The sequence below is a fragment of the Diachasmimorpha longicaudata genome, chromosome 2 (genome assembly GCF_034640455.1).
Source record: "Diachasmimorpha longicaudata isolate KC_UGA_2023 chromosome 2, iyDiaLong2, whole genome shotgun sequence".
NCBI classification, from domain to species: domain Eukaryota; kingdom Metazoa; phylum Arthropoda; class Insecta; order Hymenoptera; family Braconidae; genus Diachasmimorpha; species Diachasmimorpha longicaudata.
Genome location: NC_087226.1, coordinates 306716 through 326169, shown reverse-complemented (window position 1 = coordinate 326169; position 19454 = coordinate 306716). Strand labels below are relative to the sequence as shown.

Sequence of the window (19454 nt, the reverse complement as noted above, 5' to 3'; positions counted from 1 at the left end):
CCTCTACTCTCATTGTTTTGTATAAAAGCTTTGTCAGATCAATCATTGATTATGGACTGTTCATCTACATTCCGAATACACAAATTATGATAGATAAGCCTGAAGGAATACAACACATGACTATTCCACTAGCCCTTGGGTACACTATACTGTACATAGGCGTACTACCCCAGCAACGTTTTTTTAGGAGAATCAAAGTTGACCCTACTAAAAAACAGCAACTACACGAGTACTATTAACACCTAGTATAAGAACTGGAAACTTCAGAGACAAACAATAGTGTCATTACTAGTTAGCAGCCTTCTTGGTAACAGTTGGAATAATCACTGATCCCAGCTACTCCTGCGGAGCAACAAATCAAACATTTAATCAGGTCCTTTGGTATTCTCCTAAATATACATATAGACCAAAGATGGGGGTCAGTTGACAATCGAAATATACACGACCTTTTCCCAAATTTTAAAATACCAAATTCATTTGTAATATGTGAAAGACTGTAATTTATGAATTTAAATAGAATTAGGCGATGAGAAAAAAATGTAAAATAGCTACTGAAATGTTAATGACAGCGTAAATAGCCCATTATGCAGGTTACATCACTTTAAACGATAATAAGAAAATTTAAAAAAAATACCGCATAATTTCTCTGTGGAGCATTTTTCGCGGAAGTACTCACAAATCTAGTCACTCACTAACATCTCAAACAATAGACAATTTTTTTATTTCAACACATCTATATGAATATTTTGTCGCAGTCATTTAACGCCTACATTTTCCCCATCGTCCTGAATCAATACTGAGATCGATCAGCTCACAATGCAGATGATACTCATATGTTAATTAATGGCGAACTAGACCGAATATTTCAGAGATAGTAACGTCCGCGTCAGTGTCTAATATAATACAATATAGTTATAGACTATTTCAAAAATTGTCATCTGACATGTCAGTGCTATATAAGGTTTTGCGCGCGAATATATACATCCCTCTCATGGAGTAGGAGTTCAATAGTCACTAAAAATTTCTAAAATAAACAATACGAAAATTCAAAAATCCATCAATTATTTTCTTCGCTTTTTTGAATTTCCGATTTTGTTTGCTATCGCTTTCACTGCTCTGCGGAGGCAAAGGATTTCGAAATTATAAAAACCGAACCAAAAGCGAATTTTTCGACTTTTTCATACAAGTTTATAGTGTATTCGCATACTCAAATGAACTTTCCTTTTAAATAGACAGACAAATGATAAACTCACAAATGTCAAATGGGGGAGAGAACTTAAGAGTCAGATGAAATGGGATTAAGTAGTTGTATATAATGCCTGCTGATGAGGTAGGAGGTATTATTATGCATAATTAATTAGTATCGATTAGATTCAGTCAACTTAAAAGTACATGTGTACATTTCTACGTATCGAATGGAAGAGAGAGAGAAAGAGCGAATAAATACATTTTCACGCGCTAGGTGTCGCTAGCGTACACTGCAGTAATGCCGAGGGTAAAGCCAGCTATACAAGTGGAGTGATCATAGAAGTCAAACTGGAACATGAAGAGATGATGTACTTCCCACTGGTTTGGGTGGATAAAAACTTCCCTTTCACGCTCTGGACACTTTCCCCATCCATCAGCCTCCGAGGACCGGGTGAAAACCTCGTCTACCTCCCTCTTTGCCTCTTGGGATTGATTCACTCAGATCCGTGTTTGATTCTCGTTGTGAATCTATCCTCCTCTTTTATTTGACCCTCATGTTAACTTCACTTGTCTCCTCCCTTTGACTTTTCGTATCACTTCCTTCATCCGCCCGATATGACTCACACATTTATTGCTCGCCCCGCTCAGCCCTTGTGCTCACTCAACTCGCAGATTTCCATCTTACCTCCATGTTTATTAATGGGGTCGTAAATGAGATTAGTGTGGATAGTATCATAAACAAGATTAGCATGGGAGTGAGGAATTGGGCTATCTTCAATGAGGGACTGTTGACAAAATCGGCTGAACAGGAAATTTAGTACAAGTATTTTGTTTGAGGCCAAGAAAATAGGACTTGTGTTTATATCTTCTACCCCTCAAAAAAGTCCTGACAGGCTGAAATTCCATTTTACTGTTGAGAAAATCCTTTGACGATTATATAAAAAATGTGGATGCATACGTCCAATAGAAATATTCAGTATATTCAACAGCTAATAACTAGTGAAAAAAATAAACTGGCTTAATTTGTCTAGTCCTATCAACAAGATGGTAAAATTTAGACGTTGGGCTACATTCTTTAAATTTCAAGTCCAAGTGATGCTTTCGAGTCTACTGGTATTTTTAAATTAATTTTTTTGACGCTGGTGGGAACAAAAGGATTCAAATAGTTACACTGCGCATGTACGCCACCGATCTTAAGGGATTCCGATATGTAATTTTTCATTACATACATAAAAAAAAATGTCATCGTGAGAATAATAATTATAAAAATTATTATGACTCCCCTCATCTCCAGCCCTTAGAGTTTTCACCACCACCAACAGTTTACCATAACACTTCCTCTTCTGGATTGGCTCCATCCCAGGTGAGGGTTTCCAATCTTGGACGATAGGCTCAAACTTGGTCGAACTTCGGTTACCAAGCCTCGGGATTCCTAGTTTCCACCAGGGTTGAACCTGTGGTAATTCTTAGGTAAAACCAAGTTTGGCGATTCCCTGTGAATTAAAGCTTGGCTACCAAGGCAATTCCTATCTTGATCCAAGCTTGAGTCTCCGAGCTTGAATTGAACCAAGATATAAATCCATATTTTTTATAAATAAATATATTATTTATTCATTTTATTTTCTTTAATTTTTTGCAAGTTCGAGAATTTCTAACTGGTTATCGTCGGAGGGCTTTACGCCAAAACCGGAAAACTGTTAACAAAATTCGTGGAAAAAAATTAAAGTTGATCGTGATGGTCAAAGAAAAAAAATCAAGTCAGAATTTAAATTGGAAGAATTATCAACTTTTGACAGTTTTGTTTGGCTATACTAATGCTTGGGTTGAGGGGAGCGAGCTGAACATATTTTTTTTCAAGTCAAACTTGGAAGTCGAGCTTGGGTGAAGGCTGATGACCAAATTAGGCTGAAGCTTGATCTCAAATTGGGTGACGCTTGGATCAAGGTTGGTCCAAGTCTGGACGCCGAACTTGATTCAAGCTTGGAAACCAAGATCGAACCAACCTAGCCTAGTCTCGGTCCAAGCTTGGACCAATGGTAAATTCCCACCTGGGATCCTGATGCACGGAGAAACTTGGACCGCAACTGAGCCAGTGGCTGAGCCCAGTCTTCAGCCAGTAATGGGACTTTAGCCTGGTCTAGCATGGTCGGGCGAATGCTTGATAAAAACTGGCTTACCCTTTGCTTGGCCGAAGAAGGGATTGCCTAACTTGACCCGGGAGCAGCCACTAATGAATTTCGGCTGTTCATTGACAATGACAGTGGAGCCAAAAGTGGTGGCTGCCCAATGAACAAACATCAGGGAACATTTTTCGATTATACTCGGTCCAACCTTGGTGGACAAGGTTCAAGCTCCATAATGGGCTGATGGGGTGCAGACTGTCTCGACAATTGATTGAATTCAAGTCCAACCTTATGTGCAAAGGCTTGGGATGTCAGAGTCGAGCTAAGCTCGGACGGGTTTCATGGCGAGAAAAATTATTAAAAAATTACGCGCCTGTTCCACAATCTTTCAGTCTAAACATTATTCAGTAAAAATTACGGAACAGTTGCGCTTTTTTTTACTGAACGTACCAAATTTTTTCTGGAACGTTTTTCACATTTTCCTGAAAGTTCACTGAAAAAGTGCGGTGTATTCCGTAATTTTTACCGAATACTGTTTTGACTGATAGATTACGGGAAAGGCGTTTAATTGTTGAAGAGTTTTTCTCTTCATGTATACAAATGCCAATATGCAGGACACTGAACATTCATACTAAAATACCTAATCGAAGATATTAAAAAACCACTTACTGTTGACCCTAACGAATGCGCAAAAGAAGGTACTATAGATTTTGAAGTTGGCGTCCTGAGAGGAAACTGGAGGCCTGCCAATGGCACCGAATGACCCCCCTCCCTCTCCAAGTTAGGCTTTATGTGCAGTCAGGTATGGCAGTGGGAGCAATAAATAATAGATTAATTTAAAATCAATAAAAAATAGAATAACAAATAATGAAATGTCATCCTCAGCGCCACAATTGCTCTCGGAATAGAAATTTCCTTGAATTACCATAAACAAAGATAAGGCATGAGTTTTACGCAAATTATTCTAATGGGGCATAACCGGTGAAAATGGAGTATGGAATAAGACAGGACAGTCCTCAGCCTCCTCCGGAGCGAATTGGGATTAGAAAATACTTCCGCGTGCTCGTTTCTCCACCCCCTTGCTATTGAAAAATCCATTCAATTGTCTTAATAATTTGACTAAATCTTACAATTCTGTAAAAAAAGCATGAGATCTCAGAATATTAGGAAGAAAATTGAGAAAAACTCAGATGCTACCATATTCAAATTTCTGATTGATTGAATCTTTTGCTGAAATTGTAATTACACTGCGAGAGAAATATAATTTTGCCAATCATATTGGTTTTCGATAAAAAAAATGTTTGAAATTTCCATTGGAAAGAAAAAATTATATTTTTCTTTCAGTGCATTAACGAGAGGAAGATATTCAAGATCAGTCATCATTTTAGTAATTAGGATCTTAGTCCTAATGACCATTAGACATTTTAATTGATAGTTACATAAATGCCTCTGAAGAATAACTGAATGATTTTAATTGGATGTACTATGTGTAGAATTAAGGGTGCCATAAAATTTCACGAATTTCGTATCTTGTTTTAAATGGCATTGCGATTTTACATACTATAACGGAAACTGTAAGGTATCAGGTCGGATTCAATGGGCACAGTAATTCAAAAATAGGGAATGAGTTACTAAATCAGGGAAAATTGATAACTAATCAACTGAAATGTATTAATATCACAAATCTCAATAGTCAGTAGAATGGGAATGGACAGTTGATGCGCTGAAAAAAAATCACGAAAGAGCAAAAACCAGAAAATGAAATACAAAGTCTTCAAAAATCCCCATGGAATTTAGTGAGAAGTTATTGAAAACAACTTTTGGTGCTTGTAAATGCGTTGGTTGAAGCCTCTTATATCGACATCTCATTGAAAGTGCACAAAAAAAATGTATCGCCATGTTTATTAATTAAACCGGCTATAGAAAGAAAAATAAAATTTGGAATTAAGAACGAACATCAGGCAAGAGTTGAGTCCCGAATATTTTCCATTCAAAGTTGAATGCAAAATATCATTTAATAAGTCTTTTTGCTTGTGATTGGAAGCTTTGTGTTTGAGCGATTTGATGATTCTAAAATGTTCTAACCGCGAATAAGGATTTTTTTCATATCGTGTCTGCATCTATGTTCTTCCAATTCGCAATTTTGAAGACTAATTTTGAGAACGTTGGGAAAAATGGGGTAAAATTTGCAGCTAAAAATCTAAATTTTTTACTTGAAATAGCCACCATTAAGCTTTACTTTGATGCGTCGTTTCAGCTGGATCCGTCCAGTGGATCCCATCTATATCCATCAAAATATCCAAGGGTAGAGGGTGTAAAATTTCGAGTTGTCGCCGGTTTTAGGTTCTATCATCATAAACAATGCGGACATCATAAATTAACAAAAAAATAGACATAGAGAGTTGAAATATTATACACTTGTAGCTCTCATCGATCAGACGGTTCCAGAGATACTACACTTTTTGCATAAATGTATTTCCTTGAATATCTCATGAACCACTCAACGGATTTGACTTATTTTCTTTCAAAATACTCGTCTCAATGGACACCATACAAAGTTATGAAAACATGTATGTACCCGTTAGCGGAAAAATCGCGAGATATTACCATTTCTCCGGATTTTTAAATATTTTTTATTGGATTATGGATAGGAATTGTCTCAATAATATAAAAAACCATTTAACTATTAACTTTAATTATTTATTATCGCTCTAAACCCATTCGACAAAAGGCCCTTGTTCATTCATTCCTTTCTGCTTCTTCGCTGGTTCTATTTATTAAAACCATTCTAAACATTTCGCTACTGTTTGGAGAAAAACTATAACATACTGAGATGGACTGAAAAACAGCTATAGACAGATATCACATATCAAGCATTCTCAATACTTTCACTATTCTGACTCAATAATTTGATGAAAAATCGGGAGAGTAAGTGAAATTTTTATCATTTGAATGCGTCAGACGTCAGATGGGGGCAATCCGTCGGGTGGTTGTTACAAAATTTACTATTTTGGTGAATTTTAGATTACTATATATGTCTCTAATTCGCTGGCGAATGTCAATACCATAACTAACTCACATCACAAATATCTACCTTATCATACTTGAAATCGAATTGGTGCAGAAATAACGCGTAAAGTATCGGTCACATCACTTCTGTCAAATAGTGATAGGCGCTTACGTGTTTTTCCTTCAACCCATTGACTTTGGTTGAAAATACCGACTACAAAAACCGATTGTTAGTCATTTTTTTTCCATACACTGAGAGAAAAGTATAATTTTGCCAATTAAATATTCTTCTGACAAGAATTTAAAGCGGATTTTTCAATGGAAATTTCGAGCGTTTGTTTATCGAAAACAAATATGATTGGCAAAATTATATTTTTCTCTCAGTCTACCTCCTGCACCAATCTATTTATGATCATTTGTACCTGTCATTCCGAATATTTTTATCTATCATACGATTATTTTTTTCTCGAGGGTGAATTAATTTAGCAGCAAACACTAGAACATCCTGAAAATTCCGTACTTCCTAACAAGCGCATTTACCCTCCGAAAACCGACAATTCCATCCATCAAACCATTGATCACGGACAGAAATTGCCTCCGCGTTATTCTCCCCACACCCCCTCCCCCTCCCCCTGGCCCTGGTAGGAGGGCAACTACAACGAGAAGAAAAAAAAACTGATAAACGAAAAGCAAAAAGAGGAGAGAAAACCGCGCGTCGGTAGTTCTCAGTTCATCCACAGTCGAATCGTTCATCTCTCTCGCGGGCTCGTTGACGCTCGGGTTAGCTCGGTTATACTCGGTTAATACGCAGGCCTGCGTCGACCCTGCTCGACCCATGGCGGCTGTAGCAGAACTGGTTGTGGCTTTCACGAGGCAACAACACTCCCTTATTCATACCTATCTATCCCCATCGTCATTTTATTCGCGATGAATAAGTGAAAATAAAAGCGCTAAAGAGTAGGATTGTTCATGAACAACCTGTTGAACATCATCTAGTGAATTGAGTTTGTGTTTTTTTCAACGTGCATCATGGATATCTGCACGTGGAAGCATTGAAAATCAACTGTCAAATAAAAAAATATACAGCAGTGAGTTGAAGACACGGTGAGAACGTCGCTTCGAGCGTCTGTGAATGAAATTCGTGTGCGGGAATATTTGAATTCAGGGCTAACAATCCGAGTTTTATTGGTGGGCTTAAAAATATTAAGATCCTTAATACTGAGGAATTTTAATCGATAACATTTGACCGAAGGTATTCCAACGAAAATGTTAAGATGAGTTGAAAAATCGCTTGATCCTTTATTGAAGTGACGCGAAGGAGAAACATTGCGAGTAGTGATTTTGACTCTTTCGAGGGACTTTTTTTCATTTTTCATTGAAAAATAAACCGCGCGCGCATTAAAACACGCGGTGGAACTTTAGTGGTGACTGAAACACGTGGGTTTGACTGGTAGCATGATGTTGCTGAGACTGGCCTTTCTGTTTATCGTTATCACGCCGGGGCATGGATTCTTTAATCTGTTCCTCAGTCAGACGGAAGTGAGGAAATTGATGGGTAAGTTGCTGACTTTTCATGTGTTTCATTTCTGTCGATGCGGATAGTGACTTTTTTAAAAATATCTTGTAGAGTTGTTAGAAAGAAAGGGGGGAGAATTATATCTTTTTATTTATTTTAATTCAATGACAATTGAAATCGTTGAAGATATTTGTCGGACCGCAGAATGATTATCGAAAGTGATAAACACGTTTCTTGGAGGTCAGTGAATTATCAGAGTCAATGCGCAATAATTGAGTCTGAGAAGAAATAATTTTTTCGATTAAACCTGGAAAACGTTACTGAATCACTGATAAATTGAATTTTTGGCATCATTTGCATATGTACACAACGACTAGGGGGGGGGGGGGGGCGCGTTATTTGAATTTTTGAAAAAATAGCCGAAGTTCCTTTCCCCATAAACATATGCCCGGAATAATCTACCGCGTTGAGAATTTTCCCCGAATGAAAATGTCACGCAACAGAAACTTCCCTGGAATTCGTTTCTCGGGTAAAATTATCCCGTTATTTGACATTTGGTTGCAATCGACAAAATTGTATTTATCGATTGGCAGATATTTACCAAAATGTTAACAAGGTACGTCTCAGTTTAATAGAAGGATACCGTACCTATCTATAACAAGTCGCAAATCAATTGGTTTATTTCATAGACAGACGCAATCTAGAGCCACTAGAGTTGGAGTATTTAGAAAATACTGCAAATATTGTTGTAGTTCCAATAAGTGTTTGAAGAGTGATTGAATTAATAAACAATAGATTTATAGAACAAAGTTGTTATCAGAAGAAATGCATTAGGTGAATTTTTCGTCGGAGGAATTCTGTATTACGGAAACGTTTTTTTTTTTGAGGAAGTTTTGCGCAGGTAATTTTCACGGAGGAATTTGGGGAATACTAATTCCCAGTCTATTAATCCACTACTGTTGGATTAAAAAGTGTAGACCACTAGGTCTTAATTTCAGCGGTTGTTCTTACATTAAATATGCACCCCTGACATTCACGTCCATGTTCTTTATGACTATTCTTGGTGTGCTTGAAATATATTTCTCAAAAAAAAACATGACATTGATGATAAAGAATGTTGTTCAATCTAACGAATCTTCCGTGGCAGGGATCCATAACTTTTAACTCCATACTAATTGTCAAATACTTGATTGATCTATTCTTGTGGGTTGAATAATATAAAAAGTTGAAAATTAGGCATAGAATCATTTTTGACGGATGTCCATTCGACCCCTGGTCCTCCGTCACTTAGCTTTGTGATGAATGATTGAGTATTGATTGATTTAAGTATATGCAAATGTGTCTTACTAAACTGTACCATTCGTAGCTATTAAATTTGTCACTAGATTATTTAAAAAACTGAACATAATTTTGAATTTCTCAATTATAATTCACCCAGAATTAATACTCTATACAATATACGTCTTTCATAAATGAATAGTCGGAATCGGTCGAACATTCGAAAAAATTCTTCAATGAGTTTCTTTAAAATGCAACAAAATTTGTTATCAAATGCTCACCAGTGATAAAATGGAATCCCGAGGAACATAGTTCTATTTCCCATGGAAATTTCTTCGGAAATCCTCCTACCCCCTCCCCGCAAAGAGAATCTCTTTGATTGACTGCAAATAATCAAAAATAGAAAATGCTCTAAACCGTTTTCAATCCCAATTTTTCTAATTTGGTCAATGTAGGATCGTTTTAACCTACAAATTTAAACTTTCAACAGTTTCAACAATGAACTTATTTTTAGAATGCAAATTAACATTTAAAACGTTCAACTATAGAAGTAAAACAGCATTGCACTGCAGCCAAAATGGTCAACGTACACATATCTTTAATTGTTATTTGTTGATTATATCCTAGGGCCTTCGAAATTGATAGATTTCTAAGAAGACTGTCAATATAAACTTTGGAGATGATGAAATGCACGATGAAAAAGTATGTTGGTCACTGTGGGGGAAAATTTTTTGGGGTTGTCATGAGAGGCCTTTTCTTAGAGTAGGAACAAAGGCGGCTCTGTACGCCTGGACCGCCCGCGCTATCGCATAAACAAGCGTTGAGGTGTCGGATACCTTTGGCGACGTAGGGCCACATTTTTCGTCTAAACAAATGACGAATGCAGCGTTTGACGGGTTGGAGATGGAGTCCATTCCCCCTAGCAACGAGGGCGAGTGCACATCGGAACACGTCCATACATTATTCGAATTATACCTGCTCTTAATTTACCATAAATATTGTTACAACACCTCAATATATTCTAAGGACAGCTATATTTATCCAAGACAGGTGTTCAACGAATTTATCCGAATGTTACTCTTTCTAGTAAAAATATTAACTACACACTATTCGGCGATACGTTATTTGCGTAATACAATTTATGCTGAGAAAAAATATAATCGGAAATACCATCATTCCCCCTCACTTCATCCATCTCTAAATTGATTTTGAAAGACGTAAAAAAATCCGTTATCGACAACCATATCTTTTATCGTTATTTTTTTCCCCAGAAAGATTAGGTGACCCTCATTTCCTCGAAACGCGTCAAAACATCCAGAAAACACGAGTATAAATCCCGTTTGGGTAGATTTCCCGTCTCCCCGTAGAAACTTCATCGTCAATATCCTCAGAATTCCGAGAAATGCATGTACATAATTCCGTGACTTAACTTCTCTCTCAAATTTTCCAATAAAAATGTGCAAGTTACTGTTCGGCAATTGTATTATGAATCAATGAGGCGTACGTGTCACTTAGAGTCCAGTTGGAGAGATGAAAATGAATAAGAGTAATTTCTGTCCACGGTAGGATTGATTCACACACGAGTTGACAAAATTGTTGATCAAAAGTGCGCGAAACATTGAGCAACGTAACATTCCCCCTGAATGACTTTCACGGTTAGGAATAATTCGCTCTCGGATCAGTGGCCCGCGAAAAATGTCCGGCTCGCTGGTTTGCAATTGCACACAACCAACAGCTCAACACCTGAACACTGGAATTAGTGGGTTGGCTTCTCCTCTCCGTCCTCTCTGTCTCTCTTCCCTCAACGCTTCATCAATCTGTCTCACTTCAATTTATCACTTTCTCTCTTTGTCACGTCGCGTTTCCACCCCTAGGCTTCCCTCCGTCACTCGTCACTCCACTGACGTTCAATTTCGGGCGCTGTGTCACCTTCATTTCCGTTCTCTCTGCATTCGGTTAATGGCACTGCGGTTTCGGATGCTTTTGCCAATTTTCCGAAATATTTTGATTGGAATTTTTGGGGCTTTTTAGACACCATTGGGAGAGATGCATCAGATGTATTCCAATATGAGCTCATAAAAATGAGGGTTCATTATTTCCAGCAGACGCTAATAGTATTTTTCCTTCCGAATGGAAGTCATGTACACCATTATACCAAAAACAAGTTTCCATTTTTTGTTGCGAAGGTTACTAACATATGAAAAACGTCGTGTGCCTTAATCTAGGGTAATCTAAACTCATTTTTTTCATTGAAAATTAATATATAAATTACATATTATACAAGGTGTCCCATTTGAAACAGTCCAGCTAAATATCTCCTGAGCGGGGTATTAGTTGTAGGGTTGTGAGGGGAACATTTGATGCATCAATAGCTATTTTTTTAATAGCCATCGCATTTTTCATCCCAATAAAACTTATTCTACTTGATAAGTTGTTTTCAGATACCTCATCATCCATGTCAATTTCTGCTCGCAAACATTTGTGAAGGTTCTTGCGAGTGAACAGTGGCAACATTGACCAACTCATGATAATAGGTCTTATTGATTCGGCTCTATTCAGCCTAAAAGAGAAGATATATATATCGCACTTCTCCGAATTCTCGCCAATGAAAATGTTCACTATTCAGTATAAATATAGGTTGAAAAATATGGGATTCAATTTTTACGTCGTATTATTTCAAATAGAAATTCAACTTTTATTGATTAATTCATTATTTCTGCGCGCATAATGTATGTGGAAAGTATCAAGCTTCTGCTGTTATTTTTTTGAAAAATTCATCTTGATATTTTATCAATACATTACTTGATAAGAACGTCTCACTGAGAAATATCAATAACGTCGTTTGAAAAATGGCAATTATATTCGCCTTATCGACACTACCCGCTTGATCTTGACTGTATATAATCAATAAGAAGATTTCTAAAAAATCGCCACTTGTCAAGTTGCCGTCATAAGACGAACATGGGTGATAATTTAATTTTTTTAATGCATTTTGAACTGAAAAATCCTCAAAACAAACGATATTCTTCAAAATTCAACAAACATCATGAATTTTTGTATTTGAAAGTTGGTTAATTTTAGTAGAAGGGGATGCATACATAATGTCCTAGTTGAAACTAGTTTTTTGGTTATTCATACCTAATCCTACTTGTAACAATAAATTTATTGTGATTCTGGCCATCACCATAATATAAAATGCAGGATAAATAATTTTGAAACTACTTCTTTATTTAGGAGTGGCCAACACGTATCCCCACGTTTTATTTCGACTCTCTAAAACCTCACCCTCCATTGAGACGATGCATATACAATACAAATTCAGCCGGCTTGTTGCAGACCAGGTCAGGGAACCACTGTATCTCTTGTTCCTTTTTTTTTGACGTCTGCTCGACTCAAAAATTTACGATCCATTACACCTCCAGGGGCTGGTGGCGTATACTCCACCCACGTGTTTATATTCACGGAGGAATATAACGTTCGCGATAGGCATAAATTCGAGTCAATGCACGTCATGAATTGTCGACAAGAATAATAGATAATGTGATTTGTTATCCTATTATCGAATTTCGATCTATCCCGAACACATTTTCAGCCATAAAACTTCACCTATTTTTTATTTATTATATATTTCACCAAGTTATACGACAGAAAGGAAACAATAGGAGAACAATACAACTTTTTCAAATTCCTGCCGTTTTTTATATGTTTTAAATGTTTAAATCTTTATATAAGATTATTTATTTACACTGTGGATATGATACTAAATCCTAATTTGCATTCTTTTGAATCTTCGCCAATTATTTACATGTTAATAACAATTAATGATGGGCGTATGTTTTTATTGCTTTGCACAGCGAGGATATGAGTCATGCACATAAGAATTGTACACAACTAGAATTACACACAAATGTAAAAATCAAATAAAATATACACGTGAAATTTGATCCCGTGAGCCCCCAAATTCACTGTTAAAATTATCCTTATTAAATTCTGAATTGACTGACAATATAGAATATGATTTTTTCCCCGGACTCTTTTCATCTTTCAATAATTTACTTTATCATCTTGATTGCTCCTAATGGAAATTCTAACTTGCCTAAAAATAAAAATGTTTGTTAAAGTGCTTCTATCCCTTTTGTAAATTCAAAGATTATCGAAAATAATACGAAATTTTTCAAAAATTCGATCACATTCAAAATCATAATTTTGTCGATTTTTCTATAAACAAAAAGTGAAAAAACATTCTTACCACCTATGGAAAAATGAACTTTCCCGTTGTAGTCAAAGATTCCAATCAAAATTGTTGATCATTAAACGTAAAAAAATCAAGGAATTTTTTGACACTTGGTAAAAGATTGAGGACGAAAAGACGCAAATGAGAAGAAAGCCAATACTTCTGAAATTTAATTTAGATAATACTGACTATGTACGAATTTTCTGCAATTTTATTTGTGCAATAAGTTGGAAAATGTGGGAACTGAAGATTTTTCAAAGCAGCGTATGCCCTCGGTCAAATATCGACCTGAGAGTAAAGTTACTTCACGTAAATGAAAGAAGTCTTCCCAAATTGATATTCTTATGAATAATCCCAAAGTAAGAGTCCACAATTAATCTTCCTGTCACCATAATATGGGTACAGTTTTTCCACCATAAAGGGAAATTGTTAGGAACTGAAGCTAAAAAAAACATCAATATATCAATTGCTTATGTAGTTACGTCGGCCTCCTTGAAACCCGAAGAGTCAAACTTTTACTCAGCGGTTAGTATAGTTTCAGCGGTGCTCCTCGTTACAAGAGTAGTCTTGGTAATAAAATATGATAACGAGGTCCTTGTTAAGGTATCGTTGTGTTTAAGTATATACACACAACAACTTAGGGTTCTTTCCTCTCCCTCCAGAGTTGGGCACACAATCAACTGTGAGGGGTCGAGAGAGGAGAGGAAACCGGGTCTCTCTAGTTTGTTTAGACACCGAATAATCGCGTTTACTCACTTATTTTTTAGTCGAGAAACTCTATCTCCACCTCGGTTGATATCGTCGTTTTATGTTCATCGGGGCCTACGTGTGGAGAACTGTCTTGACCGTGGGTTGTTCAGGGGAAACGAAGATCAGTTTAACCGATAAAATCCAAGTAGCCAATGAATGCTAGCCGCATCTCTACGACCGGTATTCCAGACCTTATGGACTTTATTCCATACGGTTATATTGAAAATTTTGTATTATTCACACTGAGAAATTTATTATAAAAATTCTAGTTCGACTACTGGAAAATATTATAATTGTAATATTTTCCTTCGGCTGTGAGCACAGTTAATATTTTTAAGGTCAAACTCCTCGGGATTTCTGGCAACTTTTCAGAGCATTTCCGGAAAAATTGACGTCTAAGGTAATAAACTTTGCTGTATCAGCACTAGAATTTCTCTCTGACCCGCATTTTGCGTCTCATTTATGGTGCTAACACCATAATTCTTTTTAAAAATTTCCCTCCATGTTGGCGCACGGAAAAACGGAAAAATTCATTTTTCTAAAAAATGCGCCGAGAAAGTTTTGTCTAGCACTTTGCCCTGAAATTTTTTGAAAAGGAAATTGAAGAACTGCGCCAAAGAAAAGTTTTGAATTTTTTCACCTCACTGTCACTGTCAATCACCATAGTATCAATGGAATTGTCCATTTTCCCTTCGTTTTTTTTTTTTAGTTTATTTAAAGAGTTGGACTGTTTACACTATCTTTATTTGACATTTTCTTACATTTTACATTGTACATTATTTCAGTTTAAAATGTCAAGTCATGTTATACATTCAGATTGCACTTTCAAGATAATTACATATTTGTTCTACATAGTTGTAGAATTATGCAAGTCTTTAGCCTTTGCAATTTTTTGTGTGGTGTAAGGAAGGGGACAGAGCCGAATTTCTGTGTAAAACGCTTTTAGTCAAAGCTCTTTTTTATTTCTTTTTATTTATCAAATATTTTCAGGGTAAAGCACAAACCAAAAGTTTTTCGTGTCGTATGTAAATTTGAGGCCCTGATTTGGGTGGATCAGTGCTGTCAACGTGACGAATTAATTGTGCAAACTTTTTCTTGGCCGATGCTCTATCGGGCATTTCAATGTGGATACTGAAGTCAAATATATTTTTCTTCAAAAATACCTTTTTTTTTGGCACAAGGAGGCGACCCCAGTAATCAGTATATTGACAATTTGTCGATCAATCAACGATGGCCTGTTAAATTTGTGGTTTTCTGGGACGGATGTTGAACCGATTAAAAAAGAATCCTTTTCCAAAATGGTTTTCTCCACTACGTCCTGAAGATATTTGGCGAGTAGTTTTTGTAAAACAATGAAGGTTTTTGGGAATATTCCAATACAGCCATCGGGGCATAAGCTAAATTTCCATCCATTTGGTATTTGGCTTGAAAAAATGCAATCGATATCTCACCTAAATTAATTCCACTATCACATTACAGATTTAAGACTCGAGCGCATCTATGAGAAACTATAAATTTAACAACTCCATCTTGGCTATTCCTCATTTCAATCATCTATTTATTGATGAAATAACGACTAGCGGCTTTACTTGGCCTCCCGTTGCGACTCAGTCGGTTGGAATAAATTTTCGATTTTTTTCCTTCATGGACATTTTTTTCATTTATTCATGATGAATGGAGGAGATTTGAAGGTAGTGCAAAAGGGGTAATGGATGGGTATCCTGTCGTGAATGGAAATGATTCGTTGTGAAGCTTTTTGCATGGGGTTCAAACACCTTTTTATCATTTTTCTGATGAGGTGGTAGATTATTGTTGATAGAGGATCTTGAAAATTTGTGTGAATTATGTTGCAAATGTCATTTGATAAATTAACATTTTGGATAGAATACTTGATAAACGATTTTATTATCCTTTTCAAATGTAGAATCCGCAAACTCTGGAGGCTTGTATCTTGGCGAAAAGAAGCGCATGGCTGTGATACTACTTTCATTCGTTAGATCGACTATCAGTCTAATGCCAATACCAAGTTTTATTGTTTTTTCATTCTACAACTTCTGTGATATTGCGCAGAACAGATGAAAAAAACCCTTATTTTTCATGTACCGTAAAAATTGTTGAACTTTGAACAGCTATTAGAATCCCAATGTTTTATATGATGGCTCGCTTACTCAAGTATGAAATGGTTGAACAAAAATTTCCAACGATTATCGTTTTTTTAATTAAACATATTTCACACGGCCATCTTTGCCAACAAATAATCAATTGGAATGAAGAAAATATATTCGAATAAATAATTGAAAATTAAAGCCATTTTAGTTATTGGGAGGAACGAGAGTGACTTGCACGGAGAAAAGTAATTATTGTTGCCAAATATCCATTTACTTGAGAAAAGTATTTATTTTTTGAAAATTGTAGTTCTCCGGTCTAATCATAACCATGGAATTAGGTTTAAATTACCATAATTACATTACTTTACAAGATGAGTATTTCGTACGTGAACTTGAATGAATTTTCTACCAACTATTCAGTGTTTCTAAATTTGTGATTTTCTTGACGGAAGAATTTCAATAAATTATTTAATGCTCATAATTATTGCATATTCTAGAACAATATAATTGGCGCGATTTAAGCCCAATTAGAATCGTCAGGGAGTTACGCCATTTCAGGAATCAAGGATTGGAAAACAATATTTCCCTGAAGTAAATGGATATTTAGCAAACATAATTTTTTTTTCTCACTATGCATCATATTGTATATATGTATATATTTAAGCCATATGTATAATCCTCAGAGGAGCACTCCATGTACAAGTTGGCATCATACATGTATTCCCCATCTGATGAGAAAAATTTGATAAAATTGTTCTATCGTTGTACAAAAGTATATTATAAATCATTATTTCCACATTTCTATTTCAAAATTTGATAAAAATTCATGTATGATGATTAATTTTTATTTTTAATCGGAAAAATTTCGGTTCGACGCATATTTAATTGTACCCTTCCAGTCCAATAATTTTTATGCACATAACTACGAAATTTCTAAACCAGTCGATAAATATCCGACTGTTGGTGCAGCGACATAAAATTAATTATTCCTCAATTAATTTTCCTTGAATTCCGGTTACAGGAATTGATGAAAGGATAACTTGTGATAAATTTTCATGGAACGATAACTTTTTGATAGCTTTTTTTAAAACGATCCCTTCGTCCACTCCGTCAACCCTTACTTCAATAATCCGGATATTTTTACTTCTCCCACATATGACTCATCAGGTTTTTTTCTTTTCCACTGGCCTAAGTGATTATAGCTATATAATGCTAATAATTTATTGATTTATACAGTCTAATTAATTCACAGAAGGCCCGATCGATAAATAAACCTGATAAACATCACAGATTCTTATTTAAAATGTAGGTTTTTTCTGTTTGCCATTTAAGATATTCTTGGAACTATATTGTGATGTTGTTAGCTGGAGTTTTACGAGTAGAGACGTCTTCCAGCGAATCCTCTCAGTCAGGGGTCAGTTGAGTCCTCGTTTATTTTTCTACGATATTACTTCTCCTCCGCGTAATTTACCTTCTTTCCAGAACTACGTGTTGTTGACGGATTCAGTGTAATTATTATTATTGAAAATTTGTTCTCACATGATTAGGAATTCTTTATGTTAGTAAAGAATACAGATTATTTACAGAATCGGGTAATTATAAACTTTTGTGTTTTTAATCCTCGTTCATTTGAAACATTATACTGCGTTGACATTTGTGTTATTCATGTGCGCCTTTGACGTACGCTGTGATGTAAAATTCTGTACGGAACACGTGTGGTATGGATTTTCTGACTTTTCTTTTTCGGTCTTCAGACTCGTTAGGAAATTTTTATCCCACTTGTTGCGTAATAGTCCATACATTTCCGGCCTATCTTGCAAAGACTTCACCCAAATTATCATAGATCGAAATTGATTAATTAATTTTTTTTCAACTAAGAAATACTGTCATGATTATCTCCGTGTTGGATGATCAAATATTTAAAATTCTTCAGAAATTTCTTATTAAGAGTGAAAATTCGGGGTGATATATAGTTCAGTAGTTGTATTTCCTAGTACTGTCAAATAAACTTTCCTCGAGTTTCGAGGAAATTTTTTAGCGCTGTCAACGAATTTTTCTGTAGCTATCACGGAAATTTTGCTATACTATTTTACAATTTTACTTCAACAGGGAATAAATAATTTTAATTGCTCTTAACAGAAAATTTACCATACCGCTCCATATTTTTTATCCGTCCCGGCACACTGTGCCTCAATTCCAATACAGCGCCAGAATTTTTCCCGCACCTTGTCATAAAAATTCCTGGACTTTCTCTCAGTGTATGACTGATAGTTCAATTATCTCTCGAGTTTTTAAATCGAGTACAGGATCTGTACCATCGCATGCAACTTACGTTTAAATGGATTGTCAATGCGAGAAAATTTCATAATTTTTCTCATCATGTATACCTGTCTTCCAATAACAAAATATATAAGAACTTCATGCAAAGAAGTGATTCTTAGAAATTTTAAAATATTTTAATTGACATTGTTGTTTTTACTGGCACAAAATGATTTTCTAGAAGATATTTCGTAAATAGTTCAGACTCTATTATGAATTTATAAATACATTATTACTTGAATATTTATATCCATTAGTACATATATTATTACGAGAAAAAAATCAGTTTAAATAATATTTCCTATGCCTTACAAATCATTATTATTCCCACAATTTTTGTCAAGCGATATATTATAATAATGAGAGAAAATCTGAAAATCCTTCTTCTAGTTTTCTGATAATTGGTTAGCACAGTTTACAATGTAAACACTTTTACTGCTTCAATTTGTTCTGCCCGTGATTAAATGCAGGTCTTGACGGCTGTAGATCAGCTGTCAGTGAGGCCGTTGTGTCAAAACATGAAAACGGAGGCGTGCGCACGACCTTCACGTTTTGCGTCCCGGATATACTAGGCTGAGCATGTGTTTGTTGGAACCTTTGTGCTTTGTGCTTGCTTGTTGTGGCTCTACCGTCCTTCTTCATTCCCTTCCACTGTGGGCTGGCTCGCACTGACCCACGTTCCGGGGTACGGCCCTACCTAGTTAGGGCCTGACGCTCCCCCCCTCCACCTCCTCTTCATCTCAAATGGTGGAGGTAGCAGGGTCGACTCAAAGAAACCCGACCGAGACCCCGTGAAAACGTTCGTGCACGCGCCATTGGCGTCGGACTTCGGGGCGCATTCGATTCAGTAACATAACGGGACTAACAAGATTCTCATTATATTATTAATCAATCATTTATTCTCAATAGTTGTCAGGTATGTGGGGAAG

At 35.9% G+C, this 19454-nt stretch overlaps 1 protein-coding gene across 1 annotated transcript in view; it reads left to right on the top strand.

Moving 5' to 3' along the window:
- The first annotated feature begins 7157 nt into the window (after positions 1-7157).
- Positions 7158-19454, top strand: part of LOC135159786 (tyrosine-protein kinase Dnt) — a 63528-nt gene continuing 51231 nt past the window's right edge. The window contains exon 1 of the mRNA XM_064115824.1: positions 7158-7875. Within this exon, the coding sequence (XP_063971894.1) occupies positions 7776-7875 (100 nt within the window). The 5' untranslated portion in view covers positions 7158-7775. The remainder of the gene's footprint in view (positions 7876-19454) is intronic.